Raw genomic sequence first — 24,815 nt, forward strand, 5'->3', positions numbered from 1 at the left:
GCGAGGCTGGAGGGGGAGTGGGGGTAGAGCAGCAGTCTCTTCCGTGCCTGGCCCAGCCCTATTCCTGCAGGCTGTGGCTCCAGGGCACTGGGGGACTCCCCACCCCTGCATACAGCTCATGGGGAGCATCACAGTGCGCCAGCTGCCAAGCCCTGGCTCTTTGGTGCAAGCCCAGCCCCACCCCCTCCTGGAGCAGCAGGCAAGAGCCAGGGTTGGGCGCATGCGTGCTTCTCCCCACCCCATCCCCATCCAGGAACTTAAGAACAAGGGCAGCTGCCCAGCCAGCTGGCCACATCGATTGACTATTTAGAGACCACTTGGTGACCACTATTTGGTGACCACTGATGTAAGGTATCATCTCCCACTAGTTATGTAATTAGGTTGCATCACGTTAGGAGTATAACTCAAGAGCTGACAGTTGTACTAGTGTAGAAGTGTTCATAACAGCATAGCTAGTCCCATAAGGGAAGAATAACTATATGGATAAAGCACCTTTAAACAGTGGCGTAACTATATCTACACCGAGTCTCTTATCAGAAATTATATCCCTACCCAAAATAATTATGTCAGCAAGTTTATTCTTGACTAAGCCCTACTCTAAGCATAAGCATCTGGATTTGCTTTTTAAACCCTTAAAAAAGCACAAACTCAACTGAATTTTGTTAAGGAAAAGGTGTTTTTTTAAAAAGAAAAAAACCTTATAGTGTACACAGTTTTTTCAATATTTTACTGCAAACCAATGGGTTTGGTCACCAAAAAACAAGTACATAACCATGTTAATTACATTACAACGATGGTGTACATTACAAGCCAGGCTGTAAGTTTAAATATACATCTAGAGTTACAACTGAATGTACAGACTTTTTTACAATACATACAATGCAACACCCCCCTTTAATAATGCCCACTTTACAGATGAAATCTTTTAAACTTAAAAAAAACAAAACCAACAGCTCTGACCAACTGCAGCTGGGGCATTTTGGTCCATAAAAACCTTTCTAAAAATAGAAACTTTTCATAGCAGCAATGCTTTCTTCAAGCATTTGGATATAATTAATTGTGAGCCCATTTCAATAACGTTAGCTAACTGTATATTTATAAAAAAATCAAATTCTACACTTAATTTATTTATCTTCCAAATATGAAAGAAACAAACAATGCCCCACATTGTAGTGTCCTGCAAGTGTCACATTGATGCTTTAAACTAAGTCCCTCTGTATTATGCATATCACACTCATACCATTTGTTCACGTAGTAAACCCACATAAAATAACTGAGAAACACTCTGCAACAGGAAAAGTTTGGAGCTTAACTCGATTTCATCAGAAAAAAGGCACATTTCATAAAATCCTCATCATGTCCAGATCTTCAGGCAAGGCTTTCAGAATGTTATTTCCAAACAGCATATTATTATTCCTGCAATCTGCCATAGCAGACGATGGCAACAGTCACTTCTTATGTTCTTTCCCAAGGATATAGCACCACTTTGGGGGAAGAACAAATCAAAATGCAACGCTTGTAAGCTCATTTAGAGGAGTTATGTGCTGTTTAAAAAAAAAGCTTCCAGCAAACAGTGTAGTTGAAATTAAGGCTGCAAAGCTGCCATGGAGGAGATGTGCAAATTCTGTTTCAAGATGACTGGTCAACTGGCAGCTCAGCCAGAAGGCCAACATAATAATCAAAAGAAGAAGAAAGGAGAAAGTTCACAGGAAAGAATCCATGGGTGGGGCATATGAAAAGCCCAGAAAGGCTTCAGCAGCTTCCTTGACGCTAGCTGTAATGAGGATACTGTCTGGAGATTGGCCAATGGAGTTGGGGACTGGCTCCTCTGTAAACTCGGGGTCAAAGTGTCGCAGATCACTGGGACCACTCTGTGGAAAATGAAAAAAAGAACACAAGTGTTTAGGACTCAATCTACATTTTTTATGATTTCACAGATTAATTCAAAGTATGAAAATTCTTGTCAGGGACTCACAACGCTATCACTTTGGGCTCACTGTCTTTGACTTTTTTTTCTTTTTGCATTTTTTTGTCAAGCCATAAGCAGCAAAATAAGCGGATTCGTTTTTAATGTATTGCCCTACAACTAGCTCCATGCAATAAAAGCAAAGAAGAATAAGCACTCCATTCTCCTATATTGCAGTTTACGCAGGGGTGCCGTGGCAACTTGCAGTAAGTAGACCCCATTTAATCAAAACTTTATGCAAATAATCAAAGTATGCCTGTATAAGTTTACCCAAAAATTCTGTTTGGGGGCAAGTTATTTAATTCCTACCCTTAGTTTCCCCATTTGTAAAATCAAAAATAACATAATTCACTGATGTGTTTAAGAATAACCAATGTTTATGCAGAACCATAAGTGCTACATTTTACTATCCAACTATTTCACAATCTGTCAGTGATCACCTTTATCCTTATTCCCTTTAGCTGGAGGAAAGAGTAAAATAGTTACGTATTAAGAGGACTGCCAGCTAACTGCATGTGGCCTTTTAGCTGCACCTTGCGCATCCCTGATGTAAGGGGCAAAAAGCCTTGTCTTCATTCTATAATTAGATATAATACTCACCACATTTGGGTTAAAAGGGGGTGTAATCTTCTTACTGATGAGATCATCCCAGTTAATTGGAGAGAAGAAGATGTGATTCTTAATCTCCATCTGTTAAGGAAAGAAAAATTAGATTAATTCAGTCAAGAGTAATTGAATAAGAGTAAATACTAATTATTTCTCAGACCATACATAGCAACTACAAAATTGTACTTACAAAATCCTCCTGAGCACCAAGTCTCTTTGTCCTATCCTTTTGCAACAGGCCTTCCAGAAGATGTCTAGCAGAGTTGGTAATATTTGGTTTTAATTGCAGGGGTTTGTTCAAGATATTGTCATACATTTCTGCTGTATTCCTGCTGTAAAATGGGGGCTGTGGGAAAGAAATAAAAAGGTAAATAAATGTAAGTGCTTAAAAAAAATTACACACATATGCATTCTACTGTAATACCACAGGCTATTATTATCTTAATGCCATGTGCTGCCCTTGATCCATACACAGAATTCTTAACCAGGATGACAGCAATAGAGAACATTGGTTGGAGTCCTTATCTTAACTGAAGCCACAAGTTTAGGTAAATGATTGAAGTATAGAACTGTTTTCCTGTAAGAACCACAGTAAGCTATTTGAGTTGCCAGTATATCTTACTTACCAGTCCATAAAGCATTTCATATAAAACTGCTCCAAGGCACCACCAATCAACAGTTCTGTCGTAGGGCTGCTTATGAAGAACTTCAGGAGCAAGATACTGTTAAATAAAAGCAGAACCATAATATTAGCCAGAGGCTGAAGAATCTTAAGACTAACTAAAATACTTATGTTCCTGAACTAGAAAAGCCCACAATGTCTTACTCAAAACAACAGCTATGCTAGAATTAAAATGTCATTTATATACAAGTTAACTTGAGAACAGTTCCCACTGCATAAGGCTCATTCTTCACTGATGGCTATCATTTTAAGGATCTTACTTTCTCCCACTTATCTATTCCACTGTAAGTTTCCCTCAGGCATGCATATTTACTGTTGCCTCATCTGCTCTTATCCACTCAGTTTATAGACAAACGGTAACTATTTCAGAAAGCAGAACTAAGCATACCTCAGGTGTGCCACAAAAGGTGGAGGTAGTGCCGTTAGGTTCTATGTTCTCTTTGCAGAGTCCAAAGTCAGTCAAGATAATATGCCCCTGAGAATCCAGCAAGATGTTCTCTGGCTTCAAGTCCCTGTAGCAACAAAAGATTAACACAAATGTTAGTTCTTCTCAGTTAAAAAATATTCTTAGTAGTTTCTGAGCATATATATAGATTTTGTAAGTCTTTTGATTCAGAAAAATTACTTTGAAACTAATATATTGAAATCTACTTTCCACAGTAAGTTACAAAATATGCAAATTTATAATCATGCCTAAACTGAATAACACACTGCTTACCGATAAACTATATTAAGAGAGTGCAAGTAGCCCAGTGCACTTGCTATTTCAGCAGCATAAAACCGTGCTCTTGGTTCCAGGAAGCAACGTTCCCTCTGGAGATGGTAGAATAACTACAGGAGACAGAAAGAACAAAGCTCTGTAAATGGTGCCAAAGCCTGTTAACAATGCATTTAATTAGACTTGACATATATAGCTAAGAAGAACAATAGCAGGAAATGGCCTAATGATCCTCTAGCATTTGAAACCTGGCAGGCTGAAGATGCTAACTCTAATAACTTTTCCCCTTGGAACTTTGTTTTTAATTTAAAAAGAAGACAGATCTACAAAACCACTGTGCACATATTAGGAATTATTTCATTCGCTTGCTGCTTACCTCTCCACCATTGATGTAGTCAAGGACAAAGTACAATTTATCTGCAGTCTGGAAAGAAAAGTGGAGCCCAACCAGGAAAGGGTGTTTCACGTTTTTCAGCAGGACATTGCGCTCTGACATTATGTGTTTCTCCTAAAAATAGAAAAAAAAACAATATTTAGTTACAAAAAGCTTGCTAACTTGTAGTAATAAACTAAACTTGGTAATTTGCATTGCTATATTGTGAAAAAGGAGATACTTACCTCCTTCTTTTTCAGGATTGCTTTCTTCTGCAGTACTTTAACAGCATAGAATTCTTCTTCTGCTTTATGCCTTGCAAGGAGAACCTGAAAGCAGTTGAAAATCCCATTACTTAAATGTACTGGAATACAGAGCAGCATATAAACACAGCTGGGAGAAAGGGTTTTGGATATCGTCTATGCTACCGCTGAGCACTATTACCACTGTATATTACCAGCTGCATTTCGAAGCATTTTGATAGCAATGCCTAGCATTATCAACAAAATGCCAGCAGAGAGGCTTTTTAAAAAGGCTGATTCTCCTGGTTTCCAGGACCTACCCTACTACCTCTCCTGCATAAAAGATCAATCCCAGTGAGTTTTCCTTGCAACTCCTTCTCCTTAACTAAAACACCTTGCCCCACCTATCCACTGCAGGGCAAGCAACTTCCTCCTCAAAGCTGTGAAATATCAGTGAATCATTGGAGAACAGAGATTTTCCCACTAAAGCAAGCTGGCTATAACCTCAGCCCTTAAACAAGTGCATCACCAAATTAAGGTGGAAAGAAGTAGGACTTACCTTCCCAAAACTTCCTTTTCCAATAACCTTTAAGAAATGAAAGTCTGATGGCTTGGCGTGTGGGTTGGATGACGGGCCAAGATTAATTTGCTGTGAAGGGCTGGGCTATAATTAAAAACAAACAAATGACGCTTAAAAGATGTTTATTTGAAATGGACCACAAAGGGTTATTATACGAATCTATTCATGGATTTAGAGATCATTTTACTTGGTTATATTAAACCAAATCTATGTCCCCTTTCACCAAAATTAGCATGAGATTCTTGTACAACCACAAATTAAAATTTTAAGTAAGATTAGGGATTTCCCTACTTAAAAGACATGTAATATAGCCTTCTTTAAATCATTGACTTTTTCCATACAAAATAGGTATGAATTTTATTCTAAACTGGTAACTCCTTTTTGAAGTTACATCACTGCCCTGTGAGCTGAACTAAAAGGGACATTCTTGTCAAGTTGCTAATTTACAGAATAGCTATTTTAAAACATGTTTCTATTAGTGGAAATGATTCACATAATGAAGACTACTTACTGGAGGGGAAGGATTAGCATTCATAAGTTCAGGCTCTTCAGGCTGGGAGATCTTCAAAATAGACTGAACTTCAGGGCTGGAAAAGATTAGAGAGTACATTATTAGAACAGTTGCCCTGTACAACAGGCAGTAACATGTCACCTCTAGAGGGCATGCAAGCAGTCTACTTATTAAGTTTCAGTTTGGCAGGCAACTAGGGACAGTCTATTACATTTCAGAACTAAAATGAAACAGGAAAAAAAAAAGAACTAACTGTGCAGTTTCTTGTTCTGTAGTTAAACACTTGCTTGTTCTGTAGTTAAATGTCATGGATAGGATGGGTCTCAAACTAACCTGTGCTCTCTGGTTTTATTTATGCTAACTAAACTCAGTAAAAACTTAAATATATCCTAACAAACTCAGTAAAGTGTGTTATATAACTAATAATATTGTGAAAAAATTAATTCAGTTCTGACAATCATTAATAACCTAATACCTAAATATTTCAATCATAAAAATGTAAGGCTCGATTTTCAGATCGATACACATAAAATTGCGCTACTTACTGCTTGCACGGGTAGGAGTTGGTGGCTATTTTTTGAATGAAGTCATTTAGCCCCATTCGTCTCTGTTTCATGAAAGCTGCAAATAAAAAGAAAAGCGTTACGACAGGACATCCAAAACGTGGGTTGTTGGTTTTTTTAAGTGAATCGGACATGAGTGCATCCAAAATATCCGTAGCCCCCCAAAGCGCCATGGTCACTCTGCCTTTCTTCTTCAAACTCACCGATGAGTATGGCAACAACTCCCCTCATCTTGGAATACGTTAATGTGGGTCCAGATGCTTCGGCTTTGACAGTCATAGCTGAGCTACAGTGTGGGTCAGGGAGCAATAATCCAGGCTGATGAATGAGTTAGTCCAGGGGAACGCAAGCGGCTCTGGCTGCAGCCGGCTATCAGTGCGATTATGCTAAACACCAGCTCGCTGGAGCGGTTTATATAGAGACCTCGCCTGAGGGAGGGCGGGGAGGAGAGGAGAGGAGAGGGAGGGACCAACGAGGAACAACTATGCGGAAGAGTAAGTCCGGCTAGCCAGGCGCCCAGAACTGCTTTGCCTCCTCCCGCTGGCGCCCGCTCCTTGGCGCGGCCCCACCCTGCCTGGCTCTGACGTTCGCAAGAGCCGGGGGAGTAGCCTGCCGGCAGGAAGGAGAGCGCTCTGCAGCAGGGCTTAGGACGCGGCGGCGGCATGGCTAGGCGGTGCGTTGCAATACGAGGAACCGCTGAGCTCAGCCGCAGAGAGCCGGGGCCCACTTCCAACCCACTCCGCACAGGCATAAAGAGCATGCACCGCGCTTGGCTAGACTCGACAGCTGCCCTGTCCCGTTTCTCCTGTATTTTGCTTCCCTTCCCATGAGGCTTTGACTTGTTGCAAGCCTGCAAGTCAGTTTCGGGAGGGATACCCTTGCAAAACGGTTTTGCTCCCCCTTTTCTGTGACCCCCCCCCCCAAGCATGCACGCTAGCTAGCTCTCTGGCAGTGAGAGAGGAGCTCTCGAGGGAGAAAATGTGACGCCCCCTGCCTGGCCCTTTCTCCCCCCTCTCTTCAAAAAATTCAGAAGGGAACCGTTGGTGGGGTCAGCTGATCCCTGTGGCTCACGTGTATTGCACTGAGCCCAATGCATTTCCACAGGGGGAGGCAAAGAAATGTTCATTAACGATCATCCCTGTTAGCCGCTTGCAAATGTTGGCACCTCATCGCTCCAAGCAAACAACTTCAAAGGGGGACCTTTGCCTCGGTGGCTGGAGATCAGTCAGCTGGTGTCATTCTGTGGCGCTCGGGTCACAATCCGGTTAAGGGGGAGAGAGAGCCACATGGATGCACCGCTCAGGTCACTAACCCCCCCGTCCCAACCCAAGTTACACCACCACATTGAAAGGAAAAAGGATCGGAGCTTCTTACCCAGCCTAAGCAGAAACTCGCTTTCCCCGGCGCAGCCAACTCCTGCAGCCTGCCCTGGTTTTCCCTGGAGAAGGGGATTGTGTAAGGGCTTGCTTTGCTCTTGTGCGGAGGGGAATGTCTTTCTAAAATGACCCCCAGAGCCTTGGTTCTCCAGCGTCAGCAGCAGCTTCAGCTGCCTCCTGGGGCGAAAGGCGATAAGAAACTCCGACGTTTCCTTGAAGGAGCCGCAATGACTCAGGAGAACAAGTTTTCCTGCCCAGCTTTCAGTAGAACAAATGCCCTGGTGTGCATTGCCCGGATCCCGGCCGGGACGTTACAGAAAACGCTTTTTGAATGCTTTGGGCCGACGAGCCAAAAAAGCAGCCCCTAGGACTTGCCAGAGGAGGAAGGAGAGGGAGGGGGGTCAGGGGGCGTAGAGCTCATGGAAGTACCCATCTAGTTTGTGTTTGCAAAAGAACAACCCCCCAGCTGAGATTTCAACCACCTTTGCGAACAGCCTGGGCGTCATTACTTGTTGCCTTGCAGTGGCCCTGGGCAGCACGTGGGTTTGTTTATGAATAAAGGCTCTGCCGGGGGACGGCTGGGGTGAGGGTGGCACGAAGGTTAGTGGGTGCCCCTGGGAGGGCAACAGTCTACAAGGGGGGGGGGAGCACGTGTTGGAACGAGGGCTGGGTTTCAGCGTTAGCTGCGGCGGCCACATTCCTATTCACTTCACTCACTGCAACTTCGAAGAAGTCTCCTAACTTGTGATGTGTCCCTACCCGCTATACCGCGTAGAGTTGAGCTGCAACGTGGCCATGAATTTTGCTGCCCCCTTTGTGCATCTTGCCTCACTCCACATCCCCCTTGGCCGGCATGCCCCTACAGCTCATGTGTCTAACTTGTACTCCCCAAAAGAGAGCACCCCAGCACAGGGGGAGAGAGATGCAGTTCACTGCTGCTCTCAGACTGCAATTCGGTTTAAAGAGAGTGTGCACAGGTAATGGTAATGGCCTGGGGTGGGAAATTGCGCCATGCATACGCGGAAAGTAGTTCAAAGACAACACACTGCTGGTAAGTTTAAGGCAGAGACTGAAGGGGCTGCTGCCGGCCGGCCGGCTCCACTGCCTCACGTGGCTGAGAGCCGGGAACCTTACACAGAGTCTCCTAGCGTGCAAAGGAGCGAGAGGAAACCGGCACGCCAAGGCGCAGTTAGTTTGGGGCAGCTGTTCCGATCCTCTGCTTTCTTCCACTTGTTGCTTTGTCTGTACGGGGTGCAAAATCGGCTTGTCTGATCCGAGCAAGGCACCGACGCCAATTCCAATCGTCTGCTAAACGCGCCGGGGGAGCTGGCCAGCTCGCCCCGCTCCCTGCGTGCTCCCGCGCAAGAACCGCTTAGCACCCAACTCGCGTGCCGGGGCCGAGGCTACGCGCCCCCACCAAGCTCTGCAGGCTGCCACCGGCCCTGGGCTCTGTGCTGCAGAAATGTCCCCCTCCCGCCACATGCCATTGCTGCATTACGCAGCGCCCTCTTCTCAGCAGCCCTTTCCCTGTGCTCGCTCCCCACCCCTACAGCGCCCACACAAGCTGCGATCCCCTCGTTTCCTGTGACACGCAGTGCTCGGCCAGGGTCTAGTCAACCCGGCGCTGGCTGCAGCGCAGCTCGCTTGCGCCTTCCCCCTGTTCCCGCTTGGCTGCAGCAGCCGCTCGCTTGCAACACCCCGCTGTCACCATGGCTCTGTGAAAGCCTGTTGCCCTGCAGACTCTCCACACCGCTCGGGAGGCGCACCACCCTTCTATGACCCTGCCACAATGTTCATTGCTAAATGGGGTGCCCCCTCTCTGTCCCTCTGGGGGCACCCCCGTACCGTATAGGTGCTGGAACTAGGAGTGTGTGTGTGTATTGCAACATCTCCTGGCTTGGTTTGCATTATATACAGAGTCTCCAGTTGGGTTGAAAAGCTCTCAGGAACCCCATTATCAAAATTGTTCCAACTCCCTGCCCTTCTCCCCGGCAGGTACCAAACGCCCCTGCTCCAGACACCTCCCCCCGCCAGTCCTGCTAAAGAACAACAAAGCTGGAACTGCAGCCTCGGTTCAGTGACTGTTGCCCCCCCTTCCCCACCGGTTTGCAGGTCTCCTTCCTCTTTTGGAGAAAAGGTAATTAAAGTCCCTATCAAATGTCAAGTGCTCAGCCTCCTCCGCTCTCCAATCAGGAGGGTCATTCCGCATCGTTACCACTAAGGGTTTCTCAGAGCCTCAAACAAGCCAGAGCGAGACTGTAACAATTGCAAAATAAACCAACCTTTTAATGAAGGCTTCTCTTCTTTGCCTCTCATCTCTCTCGCTCCCTCTTAAAAATCCTACACAGTAGTTTTGAAACGGGGCTCTGACGCCCTGGCTGGGTTATGTATCGCTATAAACCCGAATAACACCCTCTCCGTGGCCGGCCAGAGCTGGAGGGAAGTGGTGAGTAAAGAAAGTAGCGGCTGAGTCGGCTTGCTGCCCGTTTTATGCACCCCATATACAAGGTGATTTACATACAGATCAGTGGAGTTCAACATTGGTCACGCCAGGCACACTCTGCCCCGTTGCAACATAGCCCTGGGAGTTACTGTAATCACCACTTTATTACACACCAGTGCCTGCGTCTGCAACTGAAATGCGGGTCTGCTGGAATTGAGCTGCTGCACAGAGCGCATGGAGAGCCCTCCCGCAGCACACACAGGCCGCAGGCCCGAGGGGCTGCTCTGCCCTCCGCACTTGGCCTGGTTGGCTCCCTGTCAAAGCGTAAAGACGAGGAGTCGCCGCCGTGGTAGCTGTCGGGACGGAAAAGGAACAGGGGCCAGGCTGCTTTGGGTGGGTGGTTTTCCCTCTCCCCTCCCCCGCCCTTCACTTCCATCCTCTCTCTGAGACAGATGGGCTCCTGCGCTTACGGTGTAAAAGGACAGAGGGGTTCTGGAGACGGGTGTGCCCTGCCCACCGGATAGCGACCGGGTGGAACAGGCGCCCCCTGTCCAATCCTGGCATCGAACTACTTCCGAACAGGAAACAGACAGAGATATATCGGGCTCCCCTTCTCTGCCGCCCGGTTGCAGCACACTGAGGTGTCTTTTCCGCTCCCCCTGCGCACACAATAGGCACATGTCTGTGCGCAGAGCCGCAGGCGTCTGGCTGGGTGTTCTTCCGCACAATTGCATCCGCTGCGCCTTTGGCACGTGTCCCGTAGGTGGCGATCGTGCTTTCTTCCGTGGAAGAAGAACAACCAGCACCAAGGGGGGGGGGGGGGGAAGGGGGTTGCTTTTTAAGAACTGCTGCCATCCTTCCCCTGTGGTCATCCATACGTGGCAGCCTTTCAAACTGGGAAGCTGTGCCCCTGAAGGCCGCAGGAAAAGATCACATTTTTGCTTTGTTACTCCTTATTTAGTGGATCGTTTTCACTGAGGAGTCATTGAAGGCTTAGAGAGCTGTCATGCACTGAACTTTCCATTGTCTCTTCAATTTTGGCTTTATCCCAAGGGAAAATAACCCAGAGAGAAGTAAAATGAACAGATTGCCTCTCCCGACTGCTCAGATGGCATAGTGATAGGTGCAATAATACATGACAGACAGGTCCCTATATTTAGTTTCCCACACAATTAATCCTTTCCTTGTTTTTAAAAGATCTTTCTAATCTAATTCCTACACCTATTTTAAAACATTTCCATAATAAAAGTCTTGACTTTTATGTAGGAATATGCACAAAAACCTATGGGAGAGGAATTATTGTTTTTTTTTTATATAATTTGCACATCTTTCCCAAACCCAAGCAATCAAAAATCCGGAGCCTGGGCCTTACAAAATCTCAAGATTGGTTTAGGAATCAAGAGATTTTGTTTCTTATAATAACTGTCCCTTTCCTTTCCATTCTGGTTTTTGAGCCTTAGGGTATGTCTGCACTGCAAAGAAAAATTCATGGCTGGCCCATGCCAGCTGACATGGGCTCCCAGGGCCCAGGCTGTAGAGCTGTTTTATTGCTATGTAAATTTCCAGGCTTGGGCTGCATCTTGAGCTCTGGGACTCTTTCACCTAGCAGGACCCTAGAACCTAGGCTGGGACATCTACATGGTAATGAAACAGCCCTGCACACATAGGCCTGTAAGCAGGGATGGCAGCAGACTTCATCAGTCCCTAAGGCTTAGTAATATGCATGGAGGTGGGGCTTGGCTCTGGGCCTTTAGAAGGGGTGAGGTTAAGGGCAGCTTGTACTCAGTGCCACCCGGACCATGCAACACCATCCCCAGCCAGCCTTCAACACCACCCAGACTGAGCTACACAGGGCTACTGCAGCACTTTAAAGGACCAGGAGCCCAGGGCCCTTTTAGATGACCAGGCTCTGGGGCAACTGCCCCCTTTGCACTATCAACAGCCTTGCCTGCAACCTTGAGTCATCTAGTACAGGCTAGCTGTGGGAGTCACGTTGCTATGTAAGCATAGAGTACACTCAGGTCACATTTCCATAACGGCTAGAAACTTACTTTTAAAAAATGAAAGATGAGATTTTTAGGTAATTACAATTCTAGGGAGCTGGTGTTTGAGAAAAACCTCAACTATGGAGAGAGTTGCAATGAGAACTGGTAACACTGTAAGGCCATTAGTGTGAGATAGGAACGTACTTGTTACAAACGAGATAAAGCAAAAGGACCAAATAAATATAATAATGACTCACACTACTATCTCACCTTATTCTGAAGGCCTCAAAGTTTTTGAAAAATAATGAATTAAGACTCCTGATCTAATACAATATTCACTTTCCACAGTATGATGCTAATGTTTTCGTATTTGCAGAATTGTCAGACCAAAAAAAAAAAGGATTACTCAATTAACAGCAGAAATATAATTGATTTGGCTGTAGCATTATAAGCATGTCATAGAACAGGATAAGTGTATCTTATGGCAAAGTACTGACTGGTAAAGGGATATTGTTGTTATCGTATCTAAAGACCAGAATCAGGATTGGGACTACATTATATGAGCTTTGTGAAACAAATAGCAAAGTATATAGGGCTGAAGAATGAAATTGCCCTTTTAATGAATTCTATAAACCCATGTGATATTATGGTTACCTCATGAATTGCGGCCCAGTTTTTATGTATTCAATTTTATAAATGAAACAGTGTTAACCATTTTTGGATTAATTTGTTAGTAGCCCATTAGGAATTGCCTTTGAAGAATCTGTTATTGTGACTCCTTTTTAATACATTGTAAGTACTAAAGTGACCCTATATTGTAAATGAAACCCTATTTTAAACTGTTAATACATTGTAACTAAAATGACTCCATATTGTAACTAAAACCCCATTTGCACTGCCTTAATTCTGTTTAAAGTTGGGGTGGGGGGAGTGTGTAATACATAATCTCATTTAAAGCGTGAATGTGGGTGTGCATATGCTGTCTCAGTGACTAGCTGTCAACATCACCTGGGTGGCAAAAGAACAATGAAAGGGATCCCTGCAAAAGTACCCACCCATGAAAGAGACAGGCAAAAGCCCCATCAAAAAAACAATCAGAATCAGAGTCCCACATGCTGTTTATTGATGACTCATGGTCAGACAGTTCCCTGAGGCAGTGGGAAAAGACAGGCTCTATGCACTAAAAACAGTGTTTCTCAACCTTTTTTTATAAAGTACCCCTTTAAAAAAATTATAAGTATCCCCAGTACCTACAGTTTTCAGATACACACATTTTTTTTCTACCATTGCAACACATTTGTTTAAGCAACTTTATCGTAGCAATTAAAGTTTTGGGTGTAAAAATTACAAAAATAATAAAGCACTGTAAAACTTAAAACGAAAATTAAGTTTTCTTCAAATTTCAGTTGTGTTGAAGTATCCCCCAGACTTTTCTCAAGTAGGGTACTCATACCACTGGTTGAGAAACACTGCACTAAAACATTTAAAAACATGGGAGCAAAACTATAGTGTTGGGTCCTTTGGTTCTATGATCATCCTCCAGGAGCATCAGTGCTCCCTGACAGGACTTGGCTCCCTCCTCATTTCTAGACCACCTGGCCAGTGGACTAGCATGAACAACTGAGACTGGTAATTATATCCCAGAATTGAGTGTTTGTGTGTGTGTCTACGCATGGTGGATAATTTTAGTAGCTAAAGACAATACATGGATTCTGTATTCACAATAAACACATATATTTCCTTATCCCCCTAACAAGATTCTATCTGTTATATTTCTCTAGGTCAGCGGTTCCCAACTTGGGGTCTGCGGACCCCTAGGGGTCCTGTGAGGGTATTGCAGGAGGTCCATAAAAAAATTAAAAATAAATAAAAACGAACATAGAACTGTGGTCACCAACCTGTTGATTGTGATCGATTGGTCGATTTTGGGGGCACGACCAGTCGATCATGAGGCGTTCCTCCTCCCCCCCAGCCATCATTCCTTCCCACCTCAAGAAGGAGTCCATGCTGGCACTACCTCCTGAGAAAATGGAGGTAGCATCGGCTTCCTGCAGCGTGGGGGAGAAGTGCCGCGGCACTGCCAGGTCTGGTGTCTCAGGAAGCGCACGGGTAGCTCCTCACCTCCCCCAAACAGCTGGCACACTTCCTGAAAAGCCCAAACTGCTGGCACACTTCCTGAAAAGCGGGATCTGTCACACTGCTGGGACTACACACCAGCTCCAATGTCTCAGGAAGTGTGCTAACTGTCATGTGGTGCAGAGGAAGAGTGCGTATTTCCTGAGACGTTGGAACTGGCACACAGTCCCAGGACTCCTATTCCCCCTCCTGCCCGCATGCAGGAAGGAAGGCAGGAAGGAGGGAGAAGGAAGTCCCCAGTAGTGTGACAGACCCAGATTTTCAGGAAGCACACCAGCTGTTTGGGGAGGGGGGAGCAGCTCACGCGCTTCCTGAGACCCCAAACCAGGCACGCAGCTGCAGGATCCTCAGGTACCGGCCGAGCTGTCCCTATCCCCCCCACCCTGGCCAGACCCCCATGAGTACTCTACTCCCCCTGCCCAGATCCCCATGAGTACTCTGCCTCTTTTCCAGGCCCCCACCAGCACCCTGCCCCCAATCAGACTCCCACCTGCCCCCTGCCCTGACCCCCACCAGCACCCTGCCTCCTGCCCAAATCCCACCAGCATCCTGCCCCCTGGCCAAACACCATACAGCACCCTACTCCTGCCTACGGCCCCACCTACCCCCTGCCCAACACCCTGCTTCTGCCCCCTTCCCAGGCCTCCACAAGCACCCTGCCCCCTGGCCAGGCTCCCACCTATACCCTGCCCAGGCCTCACCAGCACCTTGCTCCTGCTCCCTCCCTCCTGGCCAGACACCTACCCCCCAGCTTGCTCCTGTACCCTATTTTCCACCCAGATTCTGGACTCCCATCCCTATCCCAGTCACTGGCAGCCCTGTCCCGCACACTGAATCCTTCATTTTTGGCCCTACATCAGACTGTAGAGGGGCCCACAAATTCTACTAACCCTGGAACCCCAGAAGAGTTAATCTGGCCTGAGGCTTTGAACCTCAGTTCTACCAATCTTTGAAGTCAATGAAACAACACCAGGGATCTCGCTAGGTAAGCCAAAAATTTATTATTTGTTGCTGTGCAGGCCCAATCATTGTGGTAATTTGTTGTGACGAGACGTGCAATCAAATTGTTGTGATGTCGGAAATGAGTATGCATCATTTTAAATGTTAATTATTTACATTTCCTTTGTCATTTACTGAAGTGTACATAGCGGCTAGAATTGGCTTTGATGGGGGGGGTCTGCGAATGGTTTGGGGGGGGCAATAGGGAGCCCGCTCTAGTGAAAAGGTTGGGAACCACTGCTCTAAGTGCAAAAAGTACAGTCTCCAAAGAGCTTTCAATCTTATAGGCAAAGAAGGCATAACACATAGGGTTAGCAATGATTGAAAGGGAGGAGGCAGAGGACATAGCTTAGCTGGTGCACAATTTAAATATGATAAGGATGTGATGCAGTTTATCCCACTGAATGAACATATAATTTACATGTAAACAAGAACTGTTCCCTGGTTTTAGAGAAGGGCCTTGCAGTTGAAAGCATCTTCTTCAGCTGTTGGAAACACATATGAAAGTACTAGCTTCTCTCCTCAGAGCAGCATTTCTCAAATGCAACCACCGGTATGTGGTTACCCACCAGAGACTTTTTTTGTGGCCATGACAGCCTCCTGGGAAGTGATTGGGATGGGGTATGAGAAAGCAGCCCCTCCCCTTCCTATTGTTCCTATATGCAACTCAGTGTTTGCTGGCACCACCAGTCAGGGCAGTGCCTGTGCTGCCTTGGCAGACAGATGGGGAATGCTGGAGGGACCTTGGACTCCACAAGCAGCTGATGAGTTCCAGCTCCACCTTCTCGGGTTGATGGGGCTCCATCCATGGGGCTTTGGGCTCCAGTTGTAGGGTGGCAGAGTCCAATACACCCTCCCCCATCACTTGAGTAACCATATATCCCAAAGAGTACTGGGGGCTAACCTTAGCCCTCCCCACCATCCCTGTGTAGGGCTGGTCCAAGCCACTCGTCCAAATTCTGCCTGCTCCCTGAATGGGGCTGGTGTCACTCAAGCCCTCCCTGCCCCCACCATAGCCATGTCTCCCCCAGCCTGGGGCTGGCATCACCACTCATCTTCCCCTGCCCCCCCACACACACACACACACGTTTGTCCACATCCCACTACTTGGCAAGAGCAAACAGGACACATGCTCACTTTTTCCTAGAAAAGGCAGGATGGCTGGAACAGGGCTTTAAAAAGAGTGTGTGCTGGTCAAAATGGGATATTTGGTCACCTATTCATCGCCCCAGCCTCTGCAACCTCTCCCCACACCTCCCGTGCTTAATTTGTGCTGTGGCTGAGCCTGGGCATCTGCAAGATAAGCTTGTCATAACCAAGGCACCTCAAGCTGTCCAGAGCAACACCTGTCCATGGTGGGCCTGGGTGCGCCACAGGCAGGAGCTACTTCAGCCTGGCAATGGCAGCTCACCCCCTGCCCAGCTCCCTTTTAATTGGTTAACCAGTTAAATGTCACATTTAACTGGTTAACCAATTAAACGAGACTTTACATCCCTATTGTCATGAAAGGGCTTCCCCAATGTAACTACTACTTAATGCTGGTTAGTTGTGGTAAAACTATCTTTGACTGCCCTTTCCCCTGGGAAGCTCACAGCCTCCAGCCAGCCAATATGACAGCGTGGCTCTTGGGAATGATGGTGGCAGGTACATTGACCTCTCCTCTACTTAAACTGCACATTTAATCCCTAGTTCAGAAAAGGATTCAAATGAAGTATGCACTGTGTACCTTGGTGAATCATGGCCTTTGTTTTTAGGTTCAATACAGCTTCATTGAACTGTACTAAAATAGTTTGGCCTTCTGTGAAGGAAACAGACCAAAATTCTGCATGTATTTACTGCAATATCACGCCCTATTTTAACTACACAGAGATAGAGTACAGGCCATGGTCTGTCTTGCTCTTCAATTACATTAATATCATTGGCTACATACTCTGGCAAGAAGAGATTGCACTTCTGTTGCCATCTCTTTTCTGAAGTAAAAGCTGAAAGTTTTGCTTTGTTTACTGTCAGTCCCTTCTGAGCCCTCTCTTATCTTTGACCTTATAATATAGTTTCACGTGCAGTGACAAAAAAACTTTTAATCCAGCCCGACAGGCTGCCCCCGGCAAATTATGTCGAGTAGCAACAAATAGATAGGAACTATATAATGGCTTTGATGATAACCCCAACAACAGCTTAAATTCAGAAGATTTAGGATGCTGTCAAAAGACTGCTGGACATCTTTTTGACAGGGAGGTCATAGGCTGAAACTCCTATTGATCCAAATGGAACACAGCCAATTGATTTCAGTGTTGTGTTGTGCCAAACATTTATGTTGTTTATTTATTATTTCTCTTTTCTGTACTCTTAGCTGGTTTACTGCACTGCCAATAAGAGACTCCAATGTCAAGGGATCTTAAAGTGATGAAATGCTATACTTAGGGAAAAGCAATTCCCTTCTTCATGGAAAGCAGTCAAAAATTACAGCCCTGATCTGTAGTTAAAGAGCAGATAAACGAAGTCTCTAACTTCCATTTAAAGTCCAGTATACTGACTCTGTTCTGTAGAGGTTCTGATGCTGTCCTCATCACCACAGTATAAGAATGTCTTCCAATAGCACATAAAATTATATAACTTACTTCTGTCATATGTGGGCCATTCTCTTTCCCATCTTCTCCCAAAGGAAAATTTGTATGTGCAATGTAGTGTTCTATATTGGTAGGATTTTTTTTAATGGCTAGGCTTCTATCTATATGTATATGTTAGAGAATATACTATTGAGGAAGAGTGCCTTATACTTGGAGTGGAAGGTGATGAGGTTTGTCTTCCTTAATTCTTGGAATAGTTCATTCCACAGTTTCAGACCTAGTCTGCACTACTGCGGGTCATCAATCTAAGTTACACAACTTTGCCTACATGAATAACATAGCCGAAGTCAACATATCAACATATTTTGATCTACTTACCATAGTATCCATACTGTGGTAAGTCTAGACAGCTAGGGCTGTCTCTACTGGTATGCAAACTATGCAGTCACGTAAGGCGCCACAAAATTTGGGACATCAAATTACTCCAAATGTCACGGTGGCCTAGAAGCTTCATGCTCTCTATTGGCTCTGGTGACCAGCCCCCCCTCTAGCCACCCTCTTCCTCTTGCCCCGATGGCCCCAGTGCTGGCTCCTGCGGCCAGCTCTATTCTCTGACTGGTCTGCCTGCTGGATAAGCTTAGCTACAGCTCACCAGGTGGTGGTGAGTGGCGTGAACCTGCAGACAGAAGGATTCAGGAGGAGCAGCAAGTGGTCGTGCCACCAGCCAGAGAGAAGTGATGCTTGTCCCCCTTCTCAGAAAACTGCAACTTCTCTCCAGATGGTGGTGTGACTGCCTACTGCTCCTCCTGAGTCTTCTGGTCTGCAGGCTCACATTGCCAGCTGCTGCCTGTGCCTCCTGTCTGCTCCCTTGAGGCTGCAGGTTAGCATCCCTGCCCTGAAGTGCTCCTGTGCCCCAGGGCTTGTGCCTCTGTAATTCCTCCCTCCACGGAGTGCCCCACTCCCACAGGGGAGTGTAGGTGTTGGGCTGCGTAGGATACCAGCATTGCTAGGAATGGCCCTGTTGACAGCTGACACTCTCCATCAACTCCCTTTACTCCTCTCATTCTGGTACAGGACCAGAGTCTCAGCCGTTGATTTATTGTGTCTATACTAGATGCGATAAATTGATTCCCACTGGATCAATGGCTGCCCATCAATCTAGTAGGCAGTGAAGACATGCCCTCAAACTATCCCACTAGAACAGCTGTGGCCAACCTGAGGCTCACAAGCTGCATGCGGCTCTTTCCCCTCCAGGGTGCGGCTTACGAAGCCCCTTCTCCTCCCTCCGCCTCCCCCCCCCTGTGGCTCGTAAGCCACCCCCATACCCTCAAAAATGGCCCTCTCCTCCCAGCTCCCTGTGCTGACCTGGGCAAGGGAGCCATCCAGTGCGGCCGTGAAAGACTAGAATTAAAGATGGTGTTGGTCGGCAGGAGCCTAATGTGGCCCAAAAGCCTCTAAACATGTTTAAATGCATTTTCTTAAAGTGGCAGAGTTGTTTTTTGTTTTTTGTTTTGTTTTTTTGCTTAACAACTTTGCCCCGGCTCTTCGCACAGGATCCACTGCTATCTTGGCTCTTTCCCCAGAATGGGTTTGCCACCTCTGCACTAGAAAGATCTGTCTTCTACACAGATGAACTTTATCCTGATGGTATAATATTATTGGTAATTCATTGAACAATCGTAGTAAGAAAGAGAAGGTTTACTATGAGTCCCCCTGGCTGAATTACTAAAAGTCTATACACTTCTGTATAATCTGACCTGATTAGTTCTCCTTGCACATGAATGTGGTTTGGGTCAGTGATACTTGAATAAATCAGTCCCATTAAGACCCTATAATAATGATCTATGGTTGGGAGAAATTTGGTCTTAGCAAAATGCAATGCCACTACTATAATAAAGAGAGAAAAAGCATAATAAAGGTGGACAGGTGATAAAAGGAAAATGGTCAGAAGAAATTTAGCTCTTAATTATGCCAAGAACTACCTTTTCTCCGGAAATGCCTTCTCTTGATCCAAACGCAATCTAAACTGAGTAAATTACATGTAATATATTCTGAAAAAATAAGTAGTGCACCATGTATAATTATGCAAATCTGGCACTTATGTTTTTCTGTTTGTGTCTATCAGAAACTGCATTTTGAAGGATATTAGCTGAGAAATATAATAGAACTTTTTCTGTCAGGACTATGATTCTAAAGAAGTTTCTCTTCACTTGAAGAAGAAAGTTTCACTTGATACATAAATGCTAAAATACAAATGATAGCTAACCTAATCAAGCCATCTATTTGACTGTCTACCTGCTTATCTGTCAGTTTAGGATTTCATACACTGTCTGTTACCATGGTATTTCAGTGTCTTTTATGTATACCCAAAGCCCTATCATCACTATTGTACAGAATTATCTTAAGAGAAAGATATCCCATTAGGCCTGTAAGCCCTTCAGCAACACAGAAGTTGAGTTCTGACTATGCCTTAGTGAACGAGTCAGAAGAAAAAGAGCAGATTTTGCAAGCGGTAAATACAGCTGACAATGCACCTTCATTTCTCTCTGATTCCATCAGAATATGGGAATAAATTTGTCCATTTTGATACTCTCTGCTCCTACACTTTGTTATTCCTTAAAATTTCTAGAAGATCCTCTTTCATTCAGGAACAGGAACAGGCCACTTGGGAGGAAGGAAAGTAGATGATGAACACATAAAACAGTATATTATTTATCAGAGTATCCCTCCAATGACTGACAACGAAGATCAAATTTGCTTCTCTGGGTACAGGTACAACGCAGTAAAAAACAAAACAACAACAACAAAAACAAAACCCTGCAGCATCAACTCTTCACTGATTCAGACTCAGAGGGCTCAGATTGCTTGGCTAAATATTGCAGTGGAAATGTTTAGACTCAAGCTCTGAGACTATTCCCAACCTTTTCAGGGTTTCGGAGCCTGGACTCCAGTCCAAGTCCCAAATGTTTACACTATGATTTTCAGTTTCTCAGCCCAAACCCTTTGAGTATGAGCAAGCTGACCCAAGCCAGCCACAGCTGTGCCATGGGTCTTTTACTACAGTGAAGACATACAGTTTGGTTATCCTGGGCCATTGACTTCAGTGGTGTTATTCCAAATATATATCAGTGTGACAAAGAACAGTTTATGCAGATTTACACTAGTGTTACTAAGAGCAGAATAATTTGGTCCTTTGCATAGGAAAGAAAGTGTGTTAATTCTGTCCTAGGCAGGTAGATCAAACAATGTAACCAACCTATATATTCTTGTGTGGGCACCTTCAGATAGGTAGAAGAAGCTATAAGAACTGTATCAGAGGGGTAGCCGTGTTAGTCTGAATCTGCAAAAGCGACGAGGAGTCCTGTGGCACCTTATAGACTAACTGAAGTGTAGGAGCATAAGCTTTCGTGGGCAAAGACCCACTTCGTCAGATGCATGTACCTGCATCTGACGAAGTGGGTCTTTGCCCACGAAAGCTTATGCTCCTACACTTCAGTTACTCTATAAGGTGCCACAGGACTCCTCGTCGCTTTTATAAGAACTGGTATCAGTATTGGCTGTTCCAGAAACTTCATATATAAAGGTTGTGGAGTTATACTTAACATGTCCTGATGAAACTCAGATTGTGGCAAGGTTTTTCCTACTGTCTGTTTACTTACAGAGCAAGACTAACTTTGGGCGCTTCATATTTCTGTGAAGTAAGGATACACTTAAGAACCTAAATTCCATTGTCTGTCAATGAGATTTTGATTCCTTAGTGCCTAAATCCCCTTTGAAAATGAGATGTGGACTCCTTTGCAATGCTGAGTGTAGTGGTGTCAAATGCATTTAAAAATCTGGGCCAAAGGTCAGATTAGGAAATCTGCCACAGAGCCAGAACTTGAATATAGGTTTCCAGAGGCACCATTTGATGACTCATCCAGTAGACCACCTTCTTTCTTGGCTGGTGCCTGAATTAAGAGCCTCTGAATTTTAGAGTGTACACTTCTCACATGCCTCAGTTAAAAGCTTTGTGAGTGATATATTGTTAATGACAGTAAGACTAGCTTCAGGCAAGACTACTGCTGTCAGCTACTATACAAGTTTATTCCTTTTCAATGTATTGACTTCAGAGGGGTAGCTGAGTTAGTCTGTAACAGGAAAAACTTAAAAAACAACAAATAGTCTAGTAGTACCTTAAAGGATAACAAAACATGTAGATGGGCAATAAAGCCATCACACTACTTTTCACTTGTGACTCAAGGAAGGATTTGAACCCCACAGGTGAAAATATGCTGAATTCACATAACCTTTCCATCTACCTGCCATTACATTCAGTGCTTACACGGCACTGTTAGCAAATGGAGTCCCCACCACCAACAATATGGCAGACCACTATTGCCAAGCAAGTAATTTTTCCATGTTGTTTTTTCACCACAAAAAATAAAAAGTGCTAAAAAACAGAGGTTTTATACATACACATACAGAAAGATCCATCTGCACAAATCTGTGCTGTGAGCTTCCTTTCTTTTACCTTTTGATTCTAACCCTCTGTCCTATTTTGGCATTAGAACTTCAATTAGGCCAAGATGTTCAGACTTAGGCTAGTTCAGTTTGACACCTAACTACAAGAAGAATAATAGGGGCCTAAATAAAAGTTGTCTAATTTTCATTGACCCTAATAGGCACTATGGACACCTGGAAACCAGGCTACTTTTATGTAAATATCTAAATATAGATTAGTGCTGAATTTGGATATCCAAGTTTGGAAATTTTGGACTTAGCTTGCACAGATTTTAAGAACAAAAGGAACCATTGGCTCTTCTAATCTGTAACACAGTTCATAACATTTCATCCAGTTCTACTTTTACTGAGCCTGATAACTTAGGGCATGTCTACACTTGCAGCCTAATTCGAACTAGGGCTGCAAATGTAGGCATTTGGAATTGCAAATCAAGCCCAGGATTTAAATATCCCACACTTGATTTGCATCTTCCTGGTGGGCGCCATTTTTTAAAATTACAAGCCCGAAGTAACTGCCCGCGTTTACACACGGCAATGAAACGGGCATTCGAAATAAAGCCCTAGTTCAAATACCTTTTAAACCTCATTGCAGGAGGAATAACAGGTAGTTCGAACTAGGGCTTTATTTCGAATGCCCGTTTCCCTGCCACTTGTAGATGCGGGCAGTTACTTCGGGCTTGTAAATTTAAAAAATGGTGCCCAGCCGGGAAGATGCAAATCAAGAGTGGGATATTTAAATCCCCGGCTTGATTTGCAATTCCGAATACCAACATTTGCAGCCCTTGTTCGAATTAGGCTGCAAGTGTAGACATACCCTTAGCTTCTGAGGCCCATTTCCCCTAGATCTTTTCCCTTGGCCCCTTTCCCTAGATCTCAAGCTTGATGATCACAAATCTTCCCACCTGTTCAGGTATTGAAAGCAGGAGGGATTAACAAAACACTGGCATCCTATAGTCATGTAACTGACCAACATGCTTAATGAGTGTGTGGTGCACATAATATTCATTACACCATTATCCTTACACTTAAGGGGTGTGTTGCCATCTTTACCTCATACCAAGAATCCATATTTAGTAGTAAAAGCCACTCTCCAAATTAATTATGAATGTTATGTAACTGATTCACCTCGTTCGTGTTTCTTCCTTTCCCCTCTCCCCCCCCCCCAAAAAAAATCTGTAGTGCTTTGTTCTTACAGAAGATATTTATATTGGAGGAACTAAATAAAGCAGATATGGCAGACTGGGTTTTATATTTCTTGACTATGCTGTGACTGATACCTAGTCCACAGTTTGACACTAATCCATATACCTGTGGTGGAGTGAACATAACACTTTCCTACTCTGGCTATCTGAATATCACCCATTGATCTTCCATGCCATACAGCTCAATAAAGCGATAGAATATTCTACTGATGAAATTTTTGCTAGATAAAACTTGGTAATGAGAATAAACTACAGACATCTTTTGTACTGAATAGTTTTCAGAAGAGAATGACTGTTAAAATGTTAGAGAGAAAAGGTGGATGAGGTAATATCTTTTTCTGGGACGACTTCTGTTGTCTCACCTCATTCATTCCCATGTTAAACCTCCCTACTAGATGGCTGTCACATGAGATTTTGGCATCATCCAAAGCAGAACAATAAAACCAGCACTTGTTGATTTACTAAATCAAAACTCATTCTGCTCCATGAGATTCAGATTCCATTTTTGACCAATCTCTAATTTCAAGACATAGACCTTTTAACAAAAAATACTCTTTGGATGAGAAATAATTAGATCATATGTGAATTTGTTTAGAAAATTGGATAAAATTCTATTTGGTTATTTCTGAAAGATGAAAGTGTGAAAACATACAAAGTCAAATGGAGACAAGTAACAGATTTGCCTGTATAGTACAACTTTTGACTATCTGTGTGATGATTGGTAATAAATGGTAGCAAAATACCCCAATACAGTCTGTAGGTACACCCCTTAAAATCTTTTTCCAAACCAAATGCATCCTGTCTTTACTGTTTCATGTGAATCAATAAACAGTCATGTAAGTTTCTCTACTTATTGATGTGATCCTTGAATAGATATTTATGGTAAACATATATATCAGCATAGATTCATCTGAACAATAGTCCCAGTACTTCTGACTCTTTCAGTCAGTCGGAGGTCAAACTGAAGAAAGATCTGCACTCACGCGATCCCCAGAGCATTCATCTCAGTTATTTGAGGAATGTTTGCCTTTAGATGTTGCAACCACAACTAGGATACTTTTGCAGTTCTTTGTCCAGATTACTTAAATCAGAAAGTAACATAAAAACACTTCTGATCATGCTCTTGTATTCATTAAGAAGGTTATTATATATAGGGTAGGGAAGCAAGAATCAATATTCTCATTCATTAGAGATAGGCTAATGGGAAAATATGATTACAAAGTTGTAATTGGAGGATAGTGATGGTAAAATTGATAAAATTAGCAGCACCTATCTCTATTTTTTAATTCCTCCTAGTGCGTATGATTCAAAGAGAATTCTTGATTAATGTCAGCTGAAGTAGTTTTAAATAGTAAGGGAATGC

The 24,815-nt window shown here is 44.3% G+C and overlaps 1 protein-coding gene across 3 annotated transcripts; it reads right to left on the bottom strand.

Moving 5' to 3' along the window:
• Nucleotides 1–708: 708 nt before the first annotated feature.
• Nucleotides 709–10,074, bottom strand: SGK1 (serum/glucocorticoid regulated kinase 1). 3 transcript variants are annotated; one of them, XM_075924219.2, is made up of 12 exons: nt 9,900–10,074; nt 6,224–6,299; nt 5,679–5,754; nt 5,147–5,251; nt 4,591–4,674; nt 4,349–4,480; nt 3,973–4,085; nt 3,643–3,766; nt 3,199–3,294; nt 2,763–2,918; nt 2,567–2,656; nt 709–1,871 (listed from the first exon to the last, which is right to left on the bottom strand). In XM_075924219.2, exons 1-12 carry the CDS (start codon nt 9,931–9,933, stop codon nt 1,704–1,706), a joined length of 1,254 nt encoding a protein of 417 aa, XP_075780334.1. In that variant the 5' UTR covers nt 9,934–10,074; the 3' UTR covers nt 709–1,703. The 3 variants fall into 3 exon arrangements, with proteins under 3 accessions (XP_075780334.1, XP_075780335.1, XP_075780333.1); XM_075924220.2 differs by lacking the exon at nt 9,900–10,074 and adding an exon at nt 7,616–7,675; XM_075924218.2 differs by lacking the exon at nt 9,900–10,074 and adding an exon at nt 6,445–7,152.
• Nucleotides 10,075–24,815: the final 14,741 nt, after the last annotated feature.

This window comes from Pelodiscus sinensis, chromosome 3 (assembly GCF_052426305.1).
Source record: "Pelodiscus sinensis isolate ZL-2025 chromosome 3, ASM5242630v1, whole genome shotgun sequence".
Classification (NCBI taxonomy): Eukaryota; Metazoa; Chordata; order Testudines; family Trionychidae; genus Pelodiscus; species Pelodiscus sinensis.

Bases quoted from the DNA above. Each gene is read 5' to 3' on its own strand.
- SGK1 (XM_075924218.2), bottom strand. From the start codon at position 6,520: ATGACTGTCAAAGCCGAAGCATCTGGACCCACATTAACGTATTCCAAG. The intron at 3,767-3,972 runs GTAAGCAGTGTG...TTGTTGCTACAG, and splicing joins TCTCTTAATATAGTTTATCG to GGACTTGAAGCCAGAGAACA. The intron at 3,295-3,642 runs GTATGCTTAGTT...TTTATTTAACAG, and splicing joins CCTTTTGTGGCACACCTGAG to TATCTTGCTCCTGAAGTTCT.